The sequence below is a fragment of the Lepidochelys kempii genome, chromosome 2 (assembly GCF_965140285.1).
Source record: "Lepidochelys kempii isolate rLepKem1 chromosome 2, rLepKem1.hap1, whole genome shotgun sequence".
In the NCBI taxonomy this organism is placed as follows: Eukaryota; Metazoa; Chordata; order Testudines; family Cheloniidae; genus Lepidochelys; species Lepidochelys kempii.
Window position 1 is genome coordinate 82,905,417 of NC_136381.1, and position 14,634 is coordinate 82,920,050.

The 14,634-nt window shown below is 43.2% G+C and overlaps 1 protein-coding gene across 4 annotated transcripts in view; it reads right to left on the reverse strand.

Moving 5' to 3' along the window:
• The window catches only part of GREB1L (GREB1 like retinoic acid receptor coactivator), a 221,783-nt gene that overhangs the window by 19,711 nt on the left and 187,438 nt on the right, over positions 1-14,634 (reverse strand). For all 4 annotated transcript variants that reach the window (XM_073331425.2, XM_073331423.2, XM_073331426.2 and 1 more), the window contains 10 exons: positions 13,527-13,642; positions 12,864-13,108; positions 10,711-11,270; positions 10,102-10,204; positions 7,368-7,523; positions 7,026-7,165; positions 5,194-5,355; positions 4,680-4,887; positions 2,189-2,354; positions 810-1,037 (listed from right to left, as the gene is read on the reverse strand). In XM_073331425.2, coding sequence (XP_073187526.2) covers positions 810-1,037; positions 2,189-2,354; positions 4,680-4,887; positions 5,194-5,355; positions 7,026-7,165; positions 7,368-7,523; positions 10,102-10,204; positions 10,711-11,270; positions 12,864-13,108; positions 13,527-13,642 — 2,084 coding nt within the window. The remainder of the gene's footprint in view (positions 1-809; positions 1,038-2,188; positions 2,355-4,679; positions 4,888-5,193; positions 5,356-7,025; positions 7,166-7,367; positions 7,524-10,101; positions 10,205-10,710; positions 11,271-12,863; positions 13,109-13,526; positions 13,643-14,634) is intronic.

The window sequence follows — 14,634 nt, forward strand, 5'->3', positions numbered from 1 at the left end:
ATCACCCCTACAGGTATAATGCTAGAGGAAATGTCCCATACTGAAATTATACAATGGAATTATGTGATCCAGTGAAAGACTGTGAAGTTTCCTAATGCCATAGTGACCAACACTTCCCTTATTCCTAACCCCACAGTCAATGAATAGGTGCTGATAACAAACAGAGAACTGGGAGATAAAAGAACTCCTGCAATACCACACCCAATATGCACACCCATTACAGTGCAGTAGCTTTGCAGCTGTGGGTTACCATGATGTTATCAGAACTGCTTGATATGTTTCTTTTAGCCTTTTAATACAGACTCTCTTTCTGGGTGACCACTCTTTCACAATGTAGTAGTAGGTTTGTGCATGGATGTTTTGTGATGGCAACATAACACTGTTACTCATAATCTGTATTTTTAGATTTTTGTGGTTTTATTTCTTGAAATCACATACGACTGGTTTTTGTTAAAATCATATACAAAACATCCATTTGTTCCCTATGCATGCTTCTTTTTTGTATGCAGTTCCTATGTCATAGAGAGAAGGGGGGCTAACCCTCACTTTGAACAGCTCATTTTGATGCAACACGAATGTGACATCAGAAGTAACTCAACCAATCATACAGTTGACTTTAGTTTGTTTGGATACTGCAGTCTTATTACAATGCTGAGCACATCATTCTGTGTTTTTTTTAAAGTAGTATTTTGTGGCCATGACCTCACAGCCATGAAAGTACCACTCTCTGTTTTTACTATGGCTATGAAACATGACTATTAGCTGGCAGGGAGATTTTTTACTGTATTTGTTAAATCACTTTTGCATACCTGTTTAGATCATATTGCACGTTCTGAGTCAGGTCTACGTTGAGCAGTATGAAGTCATGCACATGGCACCTGGAGAATGGAGGTTTTGATCCCCTGGAATTCAACTTGCTGTTCCATTTCTGAATACCCAGTATTGCATAATGAACAATTTTTGGTGTGGCTTCAATGTGCTGTAGAACACTCTTCAAAGACACATTCTTACTGGTACTCCCTGGCTCCATGGACTGGCTATGAAATGTAATCATGTATCACATATGTGTTTTAGATCTCTGCTACTATATTATTGTGCAATGTTTAGATAAGGATCCTTTTTTGCTAGGTGCTGTACAAATACATAATTGTATATTCATGCACACACATAGAAGGAACATTTACATTATTATAAATAGCTAATGTAAGTGCCACCCTCACCTCTACCCCTCAATCCAGTCATTGTAAGCATACAGACTTTCCAAGAGTGGTGGGTATTACTGGTGAGATATATGGAGAGGCAGAAGGAAGTAGCTTTATGAATCAATTCAGGAAAGGCATTTCCTAAATAAAGTGCAGTGTGGGAGAAGGTAAAAAGAATCGAGTGGCATGGCATAATGCCTTCTAGAAAATTAAGACTCCCAAATAAAGAATTTTAATTGAGAAACAAAAAACCCCCAGAATAGTCAAGCCGATAAAAAACAAACAACCAAAATGTTCTTTCCCACTGGCAAGTCAAGTGATAGAAAGGCTTAGGTAAACTCTATGTCAAAAACTGATCCGTTTTACAAGAGAGCAGAGAAAGTGATCGAGTCAATCACAACACTAGCTAATGGACAGAAAACACTAATTGAGATGAAATAATTGGAGATAAAATGTCTGCAAAATGACATGCAACTGTTAATTGTGAAGCTATCTGAAATGTCATGCACACAACAGTAACAGCTTTGAATCATTACTTATGTCTACACTGCAATCGGAGGTGTGCCTGCAGCATCTGTAGACATTCCTGAGCTAACTTTAACCTGCTTAGCTCAAATAACAATCGCTGCGGCACCTGGATTAGCTGCTTGAGTACCTGCCCAGCAGTCCTGGGTGGGTTTGTACAGCACTTCACTGCTATTATCTGAGCTAGCTAGACCACAACTAATTCGGGCATGTCTACATATGCTGCAGTCACATCTCTGATGGCAGTGTAGACATATCCTAAGTGATAAGCAGAGTATAATTTTTAAATTCTGCTTTGACTATTTTAAGCAGCCATTTCTTTTATTTATCACCAATTGCTAGAGATGGGTGCAAGCTACAAAGTGTGCATTCAGATTGGAATACTGCAAAAGTTTGGGGTGGGCTGTGGCTTTGGCTGGGACCCATCTGACTGTTCCATTGTTCGTGAAAAGTTAATTTACCTGGACTGTTCTTGGACACTGTGAATGTTCCATAAGACACAAGAGTCATCCATGACAACAATGAACGGCCAGACACACTGACGTTTGACTCCTAGTTCTTCCAAGCGGTTTCTCTCTAGTTCTAGATTGTGGTAGGAAAGTTCCTTAATAAGGAATCTGGCAGCACCTGGGAGAATACATGGCACAGAACAACTTCTGTAGGACACTAATGAGAACTTTACTGCAGCTACTGTTTTCATGCAAAAAAAGATATAATATTAAAAAAGAAAGCCACCAATATTATACAGCACAGCACCTTGAAAGTTACAAGGTCAGAAACACATCTTAGCATGTGTACATTTTCAAATGAATTTACCAATCCAGGCCCACCTAGGAGGGGTAAGTGGCATCTTCAAATATTATTTATCAGTTTGGCACTGCATAATCTACAGAAAGAAAGATTATATGCTCTTTGGGATAGGGACTATGTAAAAGACAGATATAGGGAAGGTAGAACACACTGGAAAACCAGAGAGGATGATTTAGTGTTGTTGATTTTTCTATTTTTATTACACATGTGGACATCAAGAAAAATGGGGCATTTTAAGAGTACTTAGAACCAAGAGAGGATAGTGGCTTGACCATAGGCGGCGCATGAGTCTTCCGTTTGGGAAGGCTTACGCATGAGCGCTGGAAGCTCCCTAGAATTGGGGGGCCACTGGAGACCGGACCGTGGCCCTGCCCCCACTCTACCTCTTCCCCTGATGCCCCGCCCTTGCGCTACCTCTTCCCACCCCCTGCTTCACCCCCTCCCCAATGCCCCCTGCCCACTGCTCGCTCCTCTCTGCTTCTTCCTCCAAGCTCCCCCCACCCATTGCTCACTGCTCTGTGCCCCCAGCACCTGCTCCTCTGTGCCTCTTCCCCCGAGGCCTGCCCGCTCCTCTCCATGGTGCGCCTCAGGGCACGAGGCAGAACAGGGGCGGAGTCACAGTCCGGGCACCGGTGGGCCTCTACTTCTAGGGAGCTTCACTTCTAGTGCTCCAAAGGCAGGGGGCCAGCGAGTCTCCACAGGGAGGTGACCCACATCGCATCCATGGCATTTGCCCACCTGCATGGCCAGCCTCTTTTTGGGTAGCCTCCCCCAGCCTCTTATACACACCCCCATGGACTTCACCTTGTGTGAGTTGAGGGAACTCAATCCCTTGTGGGAAGAGTTTAACCTCGAATAGGATTGGACCCAAAGTTCAACTATAATTGACCCTCCTGAACCTACAGCTGCAGTTTCATCTTGTTAAATAGCGACATCACTTGTAAAGTGACTGGACTAGGCATTCAGGCTGCAGTGCTGAAAAGATGAATGCAATTTGCCTACAAATCAGCAGTTCTCTAACTGTGATTTCAAAAGCTATTGATTAATAGGAAACTGAATCACTGGTGGAACAGGAGCTGCTGGCAGGTTAAGAATGACCATGTAAGAAGGCAACCGGACAGAGGGTTCTGTGGAGTATGGAGGGAATATGACGGAACAGCAGGGAAATGTGCAGGGGCAACGAAAAAAAACAGGCCACAGGAAAAAATATAAAGACATAGGTTGAGAAAGGGCCCAGGGAGCACAGAAGCAAGTGCCAGGAGCAAACAGAGAGAGGAGAACAGAGAAGGGTGTGACTGGGGAGAGAAGAAATGAAGAGCAGAAGCAGATAGCTAGATTAACTGTGTTCAAAAAGGATAAAACAATTATCACATTAAAGGGAGTTAAAAGATATTAAATACTGCACTAATATCCCTTTCTAAACAATCATATGTACGTGACTACTGTAGTTATCACGTTTTATGCGATCATGACCAGGAGAGGCAGGTGTTCAGGGCCAGTGCAACGATGTTTCGCGCCCTAGGCGAAACTTCCACCTTGCGCCCGCGCCCCCTGCCCCAAGCCCTGTAGCGGCTCCCCGAGGCGCCCCCCCCGCGGCAGCTCCCTGCCGCCGCCCCTCCCCTCTCCTCTCCCTCGGCCCAGAGAGCCGTGTGGCAACTCCCCACCGCCCCCTCCCTCTCCTGGGCCCGGGGAGCCATGCGGCAGCTCCCCACCCCAGCTCACCTCTGCTCTGACTCCTCCCCAAGCAGGCTGCCGCCACTCCATTTCTCCCGCCTCCCAGGCTTGCGGCACCAATCAGCTGTTTGGCGCCACAAGCCTGGGAGGGAGAGAAGCAGAGCGGGGCAGCGTGCTCAGGGGAGGAGGCGGAGCAGAGGTGAGCTGGGGCGGGAAGTGGTTCCCTTGCACAGCGCTGCCGCCCCCCCCCCCCCCGTTACTTGCTCCAGGCAGCCCTCCCCATGCCCCCCCTACCCCAGCTCACCTCCACTCCACTGCCTCTCCAGAGCACACTTTTGGCCGCCCCCAACCACTTGGCGCCCTAGGCGACCACCTAGTTCGCCTAGTTGTTGCACCTACCCTGCAGGTGTTGAGCTCTGAGTTAGAGAAATCCTGCTTTCAACGTAACACATCGTTAGTGCCTCTTACCAACTCCAGCATTGTTGAACATGCCTGGCAGGACCAGCATGATGTGGTTGGGCCAGTATTTACGGTACAGTGGCATTTCATACTCCTTGACCACTAGGAGGTGAAGGTGACTGATGCCTTCCATAGCATGATAAAGGTTCAAGAGGCCATGCTCATGGCGGCCACTTGAAGGAGTGAAGATAGGACTCTTTACTGCATTCAAATTCTGCTGAAAGATCAAACAGGAAATGGTTAAACTCTAGAAAGACCGTTCGGTCCTGATTGACTCTTTCCATCAGAAGAAACAGAATAGCTCAAGTAACATTTATTTTTATTATTATTTACACCTATGACATGCTAGTTGCTTTCTAGATAGTCAAGATGGGATGGTCCTTGCCCCAAGCAGCTCACAGTCTCAGGAGAGTCCAACACAAAGGTCACGAGAAGACATCAGACAAATAGGAATTTTTTTCAGACAAGCCAACTAGATTCATGGTAGGCAGCCAGAAGGAGGATGTAAGAGGCATACACCCACCTTGTCCGACACAAGAGGGAGACGCATGCTTTCCAGGTGCTTTCCCTGCTTGCTGAAGACAAAGTGGTTCTCCTTGGACTTGGGGATTATAAAATGAAGCTGAACCTCTTCTCCTAACATTGAGGAGGAGAACGTAAATGCATGCAGGGTGGAGTCAGTCATCTGTATTGAAGAGAACAACAGGAGAAAATGGTCAACGCACTAATCAGATAAAGAGGCCACACACCAACACAAACATGTGGCACAGCAATTTCAACTGCATTTTGAAATGATGGAAGCAGCTGGAAACAAATGGAAAATATATTTTCCGATGGAAACTGAAGGTGGCTTTGTTATAGTCACATTTTCCCCTTATCCAGCAGAATTAATTAGGTATGCAGCTTGTCAGTCTAATAATATAATCACCTTCCTGTGGCCCAATTGTGCTCCTGCTGAAGTCAGCGTTAGAAATTGCTCACAAATGTACACAGAGCACTGGAAAATGAGTCAGGAAACAACCTACCCTATCAAAGTCTGCCCAGGACATTCAAAAACATATACACACATACATATATGAGAGAGAGAGAGAGAGAGAGTGTGAATGGCACAGGCCTATAAATGCTTCTTATAAACATATACCCTACAGAACATGTTTCTATCACAAAATATGTAAAAGGCCAAGCTTTCAGAAAATCTTTGGGATTCACATTACACAGGTATGTAAAATAGATTACCTTTAAATTACTGCCAGTTTCACAATATGATGAAACTTCAGAAAATCACAACAGGTCAGTATTGTAAACACCCCAACAGAACACATTATAATTTATATACAATATATCCACATATTCCAAGCTAGTCAGGGTGCAGTCAAGGGAACCCTTCCTACCTTGTAATCAACTAAAAATAATGAACTACATCAGTCTGCTACAAGTTGTCTGAAAAGCAAAGGAGTAAACCTAAAAGCACTTTCTGCAGAAAAGGCTTGGTGAGCTTCTTCCATTTTAAATTATGCCTCCCTGTTTAGCAATTGATGGCTTTAACTCATTACTTAAACTGTTAGTCAGAACTGTTACAATAAAATGATCATCCGCATGAGTTAATATCCTTTTCATTCTTCATTTTAAATTCTCCATAAGTGTTTCACTTTCTCTCACGTTTCATTCAGCAAAGCACTTGAACATTTATTGAACTTTAAGTATGGGCTTAAGTCTCTCTGAAGTCCATGGGACTTAACCAATGCTTAATCATGTGCATACACTTTAAGCACATACTTAAGTGCTTTGCCAAATCAGGGCTGAAGTGAGGCCAGCTGAATGACTTCTCTTTATTGTGTGCCTAGTTTTGTGTGTGTAATTATCACAACAACTATATGTGCAATTCAGGCATGCACAAACTGGCATTTAGGTGCATGAATTTTATTTGCATAAGCAAATACCTGACTGAGCATACAGCTGCTTTGACTGCAGGCACACAGCAGGTGGCATGACTTAGGTAAATTAGACAGGCACGTAGACCTTTAGTTGTATCAATAATGTTTCTTCTCTTCTCATATGGTTTATTCCTACTGTTATGATTAACCAATATTTTGTTTTGAAAAGGCTGTCTGGTCACTCTATTCACCACAGACTCCCACAGGGAAGAACTGTAAGTGCCAAGCTCAGATACATCTGTTGAATAACTTCAGTTGATCCACAGGGGGCTGTAACCTAGGGCCTGGTCTGAAAGCAGGAGAATCACATGATTCTACTGCAGGAAAGGTTAAGGCCCAAGGCTTAATACCTGTGGGAGTGCACTCTGAAAGACCACAGAGGGGTTAAAGGTGCAGCTAGTCCCATCACTGAGACACTAACCTGTGCTGCAGGATTAATATCCATGTACTGATGGCACTGCTCACAGTGGTGAAATGTATTATAAGCTGAATATTTGGTCAACATCATGGACACTGTCTCTCTTTTTCTGGGCTCCTCAACTTTGGTTTCTTTGCTTGCTTCTGTGTACAAAGAAGATAAATGACATGAATTTTAAAACAGCCAACAAACATGCAGATAAAATGTAATTCTGTAATCACTTTAGAGAAAAACTGAGCACATCTATAGTGTTTTGTAGGTTAGGCCTTTCCTGAGCATTATGCCCAGTCAAGCCAATGTAAAATCTCTTGTTCTAAGCAGGAAAATGGAACGAACTTTACTGACCTTGTTTTACTCTTGACAATTGTTCTGTGTACACTGGACTCATAGAACCATACTTGGTATCATGAACACTCAGGTCAAAAGTTATTTTACTGAAGATCTCAACGTCAGGCCAGTGGTCATTGCTAGACTGGGTGATCTCACTACTTTCTGTAGAATCTGGAATACATTTTGGGTAAGCAATAGAAGAGAGCATGTGAAATGTGTTTCTTTGATGTCTGTATGTTTGTGCAATTGAACAGGGATTCAAAAATGGAAGAAGTTTCTATGTCAAACATACAAACAAAAACTAAAATATTAACTCAGACTAAGCCATTTCAAAAAAATGAAAATTCCTTGGAAACTAAGCAGGTCTGAATCTCAATGTCAAGGCTTTCATTCCTTTCACCCACCAGAATTTCTAAAGTACCTATCCCTACGGCATCTAGGTTTTGAATAAGGATGACAAAAATGAAGAGTGGTCTCTGTCCAAGAGATATAGTTAATTCTCCAGCCTCTCTTTGATTTAGTCATCAGCTTCTATCTTTCCTTCTCATGTAATCAGGGGACAACCATGCCCCAAAATCTCCAAACCATTGGGCATTACAATTTTTTTTAAACTCAATTATACCAGTTTCTGAGCAGAATCAAACCTTACTCTGTTGAGTGGTTAGTAGAGAACTACACTTTTGAGTGCTGGTACATTGGTGTTAAGGCTTACACGTCAGGAGACACCCAAGGGGATGTCCCATAACCACAACTTTGTTTGTTATTCACTACATAAATTAATATCCTAAATAGAACTTGTTTCTTTAAATAGGTTCATACTTCCGCAGTCTAGTTCCTACAATATGAAAATTATTAATGGATTTGTGTCACCTGATAGTCAACAGAAATTACCATTTTTTCCCCCAACACAAAACTTGTAAACTCATGACGTTACGCAACCTCTCCTAGGAATTTGGTATCTAATTTATAACAAAATCCATCAACAATAGCAAAGTTGCAGAGGAAAAAGCTGCATTATTTAATTGAGCTTGATTGCTTAAAAGAAAACAAAGACAGAGAATGAAGGAAAGAAAGAAAAATACTTTAAAAAACAGTAGGTATAGACATAATAGACAGATCCAGCCTCTTCATGACTTTGATCTATTTTGCCTTTGCAATGTTGTCCAGATGTAGCTTTTCTACATAAAGAAGTGTTCAGCTGATCCATTTAAAATTATATCTAGCATAATAAAAGAGAAGAGTATGTTTAGAGACCTGCCGGAAATCTAGCTACATATTAACATACAAGTTAAAATGACACACCAGTAACACGGTAATGCCAGTTTTAATGTACAAAATGCCTTTATGCTCCCAAGAAACTGTAGTTTTATTTTATGCAGTGTTGTCGTAGCCATTACATTGGTCCTGGGATATTAGAGAGATAAGGTAGGTGAAGCAGTACCTTTTATTGAACCATCTTCTGCTGACCTAAAGAAGAGCTCTGTGTAAGCCTGAAAACTTGTCTCTCTCACCAACAGGAGCTGGTCCAATAAAAGATATTACCTCACCCACCATGTCTCTCTAATTTTCTTTTCATAGAATTGTAGAACTGTGGAACTGGAAGGGATCTCTAGAGATCCAGTCCCCTACAATCAAGGCAGAACTAAGTATTCTCTAGACCATCCGTGACAGGTGTTTGTCTACTCGAACCTGCTCTTTAAAATCTCCAATGACAGAGATTCCACAACTTCCCTAGGCAATTTATTCCAGTGCTTAACTATCCTGACAGTTAGGAAGTTTTTCCTAATGTCCAGTCTAAACCGCCCTTGCTACAATTTAAGCCCATTGCTTCCGTCCTATCCTCAGAGGTTAAGAAGAACAATTTTTCTCCCTCCTCCTTTTAACAACCTTTTATGTACACGAAAACTGTTATGTCCCCTCTCAGTCTTCTCTTCTCCAAACTAAACAAACAATTTTTTCAATCTTTCCTCATAGGCCATGTTTTCTAGACCTTTAATCATTTTTGTTGCTCCTCTTTGAACTTTTTCCAGTTGATCCATATCTTTCCTAAAATGTGGTGCCCAGAACTGGACACAATACTCCATTTGAAGCTTAATCAGCATGAAGTAGAGCAGAAGAAATACTTCTTTTGTCTTGTTTACAACACTTCTGCTAACACAGTGGTCATCAACCGGTAGATCGTGATCTCCGGCCGCTAAAAGTCCAGCAGCACAGCGGGTTTAAGGCAGGCTCCCTGCCTGCCCCAGCCCCACACCGCTCCCAGAAGCAGCTAGCACACCCAAGGCCCCTGGATGGGGCAGCAGGGATCTCCACACCCTGCCACTGCCTGCAAGCACTGCCCCTGCAGTTCCCACTGGCTGGGAACAGAGAACTGAACGAGGGTGGAGAGAGCGAGTGACGGAGGGAGGGGGGATGGAGTAAGCTGGGCAGGGCCTCGGGGAAGGGGTGGGGTAGGTCCTGGGTTGCACTTAAATTCAAAAAGTTATCTAGTGCGTAAAAAGGTTGGAGATCACTGTGCTAACACATCCCAGAATGATGTTTGGGTTTTTTGCAATAGTGTTACACTGTTGACTGATCCCTGAGAGACCCCACTTGATATGCCCTTCTAGCTTGACTGTGAACCACTGATAACTACTCTCTGGGAATGGTTTTCCAACCAGTTATGCACCCACCTTATAGCAGCTCCATTCTATTTTATTAAAGAGAATTTATGCACATGAGGTACTGAGAAATACTACTTAGTACTTACTAGCATTAATCTCTTCTTCATCATACACATCTACCTCCAGTAATCTGATCAGCATGCGAAAGAGAATCCTAAGGAACTGCAAATAAGAGCCAGTTTTTCCCACCTAAAGCAAAAATACAAAACAAAACAAAACCAACCCTCAGAAAATTTAGTATTAAAGCTGGGTTACATTTTAGACAGATGTGTGTTGGGTTTTTTCCTCCTGTTTTGCTATTCCAGTCCTGGGCCAATTCTGATAAGACACTGCCAAACAGGAATACATGCCAACCTATAGCATTAATACACCATCAACAGTGGGACAAATTCTCCTCTCATTTACACTGTCGCAATCCCGCTGACTTCAATGGGATAGCAGTTAACCATTTCTCTATTTGATCCTTTTAACGTACCTTTATGCCAGCCATGGCTTGTGAGCAGATATGAAAGCATCTTTTAGAGGATAATTCCAAATGCATGCCCTGGAAAGCAGTCTTGGGAACCACTGCTGCTTGTGTCTTGACTTTTAAAGACTAAAACAATGTCCTCGGTTTCTAGCTAACTTTGGCTCTCTTCACCTTCCCTAAAACTCTATACTAACATGACTAGCTAAGATGGGGACAGCTCTCTTACCTGTGGGGGTCCTGTCAGAAGCAGCCGTCGCGGGTGAAAACTCCTTAAGCCTGCACTTTCGCTCTGATTGTTGTAATCTACATGGTGTTGCCTGGCTGTGGTCCATTGCCTGTAGTACAGAGACTGCTCCTCACCGTTCATGTCTTTGGGAAGCAAAGGTCTCAAAGAGCTCAACCAAGACACATCAGCATGAGGCAGAAGAGAAGACGAGGAAGGCAAGTGCCCACTTTTCTGTGAGCCAAGGAGACAATAGGCAGCTTTAGACACGACGACAATGCGTGGCAATGCTGCATGCAGGGTCTTGCACTCCTTGACAGACTGGCTGGGCCACCGGAATGTCCGGGCTACAGATGAAGATGATAATTTAGAAGTGGTGCTGCTTGCCATCTGGTTACCCAGAGAGTCGCACTCTTGTTTTAAGGTCTCTCCAGCAGTGGATCTTGGATAAGTACCTTCATCGACTGAACTAACTGCTACATTCTGAAAGTTAAGGGACACTGGTTGCTTCTGAGATTTGTCTACAGCACTGGAGGAGCTCACGCCATTTTCAGCTATTGAACCTGGTGGAATAAAGCAGGAAATAAACAAACAAACAAACAACCCATTGAGACTGCTTAGCAAATACAAACTAAGGTGTGAATGCTGTCTGATGCAACTTTAAGATTGCAAATATTTCTGTTCAGCAAACGCTACGGTGCCTAGAAATCCTCTACCGGTTGAAGTTCATGTAACTCTACTGAAGTCAATAGAATTACAGGGTTATGCCTCAGCTGAAGGATCTGGACCTATATATCTTCACCATAACCAAGGGAAAAAAACCTTCTACCAAGTCAAAGGTATCAGTAGCACTGCCTTCTTAACACCAGAATACATTCTCTCCTATGGGCCGTGTTCACATTTTGGGACTAGAAAAGGTAAGTCAGCCTTAAAGTTAGCATATGTGGGGAAGACAATAGTTGGCAAAGGCCCCACTCAACAGACTAAAGGCAGGAAAACTGATAGGGAGAGGGAGGGAGAAGGGGATGACAGTAGAAGGACACATGGTAGGGAGGGTTGAGATTTTGCCCTGGGAAAAGTTTCTAAATTTCACCCAGTAAAACGATTCTTTGGAGTGCCTCCCCTAGCTGGGTTGAGGCCTCTGGCCACACCCAGTTACCTCCACAGGGTTGGCCCAGTTCAGGCCTGAGCCTCTTAGTCCTTGGAGTGGGCGTCACCCTTACCTACTTTGTTAAGGGTGGGTAAAAGCAAAAGTTCAGACTCAGAACAAGTCCCTCCTGGGATCAACGAAAAGCAAAAACGGCTATTGGAGCTTTACTGGAGTCTTTACGGGCAGGTAGCCAGGTCAGTTTCTCCCTAACCGGGCTTACCTCTGGGTTCATTGGACTCCTCACAGAGCTCAGGAATCTCTAGCATGGAAGTTCCTTTTTCTGCTTCAGGAGCCACTCCCTTCTCAGGGCTTCCCTCTTGCTGACTGCACCTTCCTCCTTTTAGAGCCTTGTTCCCTACCATGCATGATTTGGTAGGGCCAGAGGGGTGGGGTTACCTTAGCACAGAGCCTGCCTAGCCCCTTGCCTGTCAGTGCAGGGTTTATACTCAGCATCACATATCCATCACCCAAACTGTAAGAGGGAAGGATCCCTGTACCTTATGCCTATATTCAGGGCCAGCTCTAAATGTTCTGATGCTCTAAACAAGCAAATGTCCGTCCTTTGTAGCACACAGCTACTTCCTCAGAGTTATTGAACACTGTGATATTCCTAATATTGTACACTGGTAATTTTATTTATTTGGATGTTTAAGATCTTCAGATTCCCCCAAAGCTCAAGGTGTAGTGACAAGTAAAATTATACTTAAAATAATCACAACTGGCTCACAAGGCTACATTAACTGAACTTCCCAACCTAGTCCCTTCCCCTCACCCTAGTCAGGGAAAGCCTGGGAGAACAGAGAGGGGCCTTTCAGTGTGATGTGGCATGAGACTTGAAATTCTCAGGTATGTAAGATGTTGCAAACCATGTCTTTATTCTCTAATCTGAAATCAAACATAGCTAATCGCTGACATTTTACTTGATGCTTCAATGTTTGTGTTCAAATTCTTACAAAATGTAGGTCAAGCATTATGCTCCAGAGCAACTCTAAAAGCAATGACTGACCTGAGGTTCCAGTGACCGCACTGCTGTTACTCTGAGGTCTCTCCAAGTCTATCAACAGTTCATCAGAGTCATTCTCACTAATATTAGCCTTCTCGTGCTCCTTCTCACTCAGGTCAAGAGCTACAATAGACCCTCGAATTGCCCCCTTTGAGACATAGCAGCATGCCAGACCTACTTCTTGCTCTAAGGCAGTGCGAGTTAAATAGCTTGAGTCAATAAGTCGGAGGTCGCAGTATTTCAATGACCTAGAGAAACAAACCCAAGAAAGATGATGTTTTATATTTTCTGGCCTTCGAAGAGTCACTCTCAGTATTAATTGTAAACAGCTTATACAATGTCTATTTGCAATTCCATTAATCACTGGAAATATAATTAGTTTAAAATACTCAGCACATGAGCTGTGTTCCTTGATACTTAGTACAGCTATTCAGTTCATTATACAATGTAGAACCTCCCACTAGTACTTTATCTTTCACAAAGCCATTTTTTCTTTTCACCAAGGAAAAACTTTACCAAAAAGAAAGTCTTCTAAAACAGCATCTTTCATGCAACATTAACAGCAAGATTGTTATTTCCAGTCAGAAGCTGAAAGTTTTACATTTGTTCTTACAAACATGTGACTGTTTTTCAGACATTTGCACTGTACAACAGTTCAAACAGTACCTAGGGAAAGTTTCTCCTAGGGTGTCCTTGCCAGTCAGGATAACAATACAAGGCAGGCCTTCTAAATCCTGATAGGTACGAGGGACCCAATCCTCCTGTTCATTTCCCCTCCAAGCCTGCAAAAAGAGAATATTAAATCAAGTCTGGGTTCCATTTTTTAAACTTTAATTTTAACTCAGTACTGTGGGTCCTATTTTTGTTCTCTGCACATTATTCATTATATCAACATCCAACAGGGGGGACAATCTAAGAGCAATTGTGAATTTTGCATAGTAGCCAACTGCCAGCAAAGCAATAAAAGCATAACCAAGGGCATGTTACTGAGTTAGTAAAGTATACCTGGGTGTGGCATCTGTCCTAGATTTCTTTTTTGAACAGACACAAGATGTCTGAAAGCAGTTTATGGCCAAGGGGAATAATTTCCCCTATTGTATGAAAAAGGATTTAGAACTACTTCAATTTTTGCTTTACTCTTCTACTTAAGGGAACAGAAGTACACTGAAGGCTTGTCTATACAAACAAACACTACAGTGTTACAGCTGCAGCCACTGTGCTGCTTTAGCATGGACACTACCTATGCTGATGGGAGGGGTTCTCCCATCAGCGTAAGTAATCCACCTCTCCAAGATATGGGATGCAGGTCGACAAAAATTATTCTGTCAACCTAGCACTGTCTACACTCGGTCAGCATTTTCTTTTATACACCCCTAAGAGACGTAGCTATGCCAATATAAGTTCCCCTAAGGGGTAAATCTTAGATTTTATGCATGGACTCCGGGGCAAAGAATCCTCACATGTGGATCACTTCATGGCTGAGCCTTCTGGGCTTCACACTCTCCCCTCCACAGAGTGAAATGGCTGGTAGTTTCAGCCCCAGCTCCGCCCATCCCCCAATCCCTGTGTGAAATGGGGCACAATGATCCCCGCAGAGCATAGCTCTGTTATGTGTATTGGGTGCAGCCTCCCAGGATCTCGCTTCACATCATGCAGCAGAAGCTTGTTGGTTCTGCTGCATACTGTGTGCCCTGAACCTCTTGAGAATGGAGGCCAGATGTGGCCATATAGGCTTTACAACTTTAAAGCAACGGTTTAAATGGAAGCCAGGCCA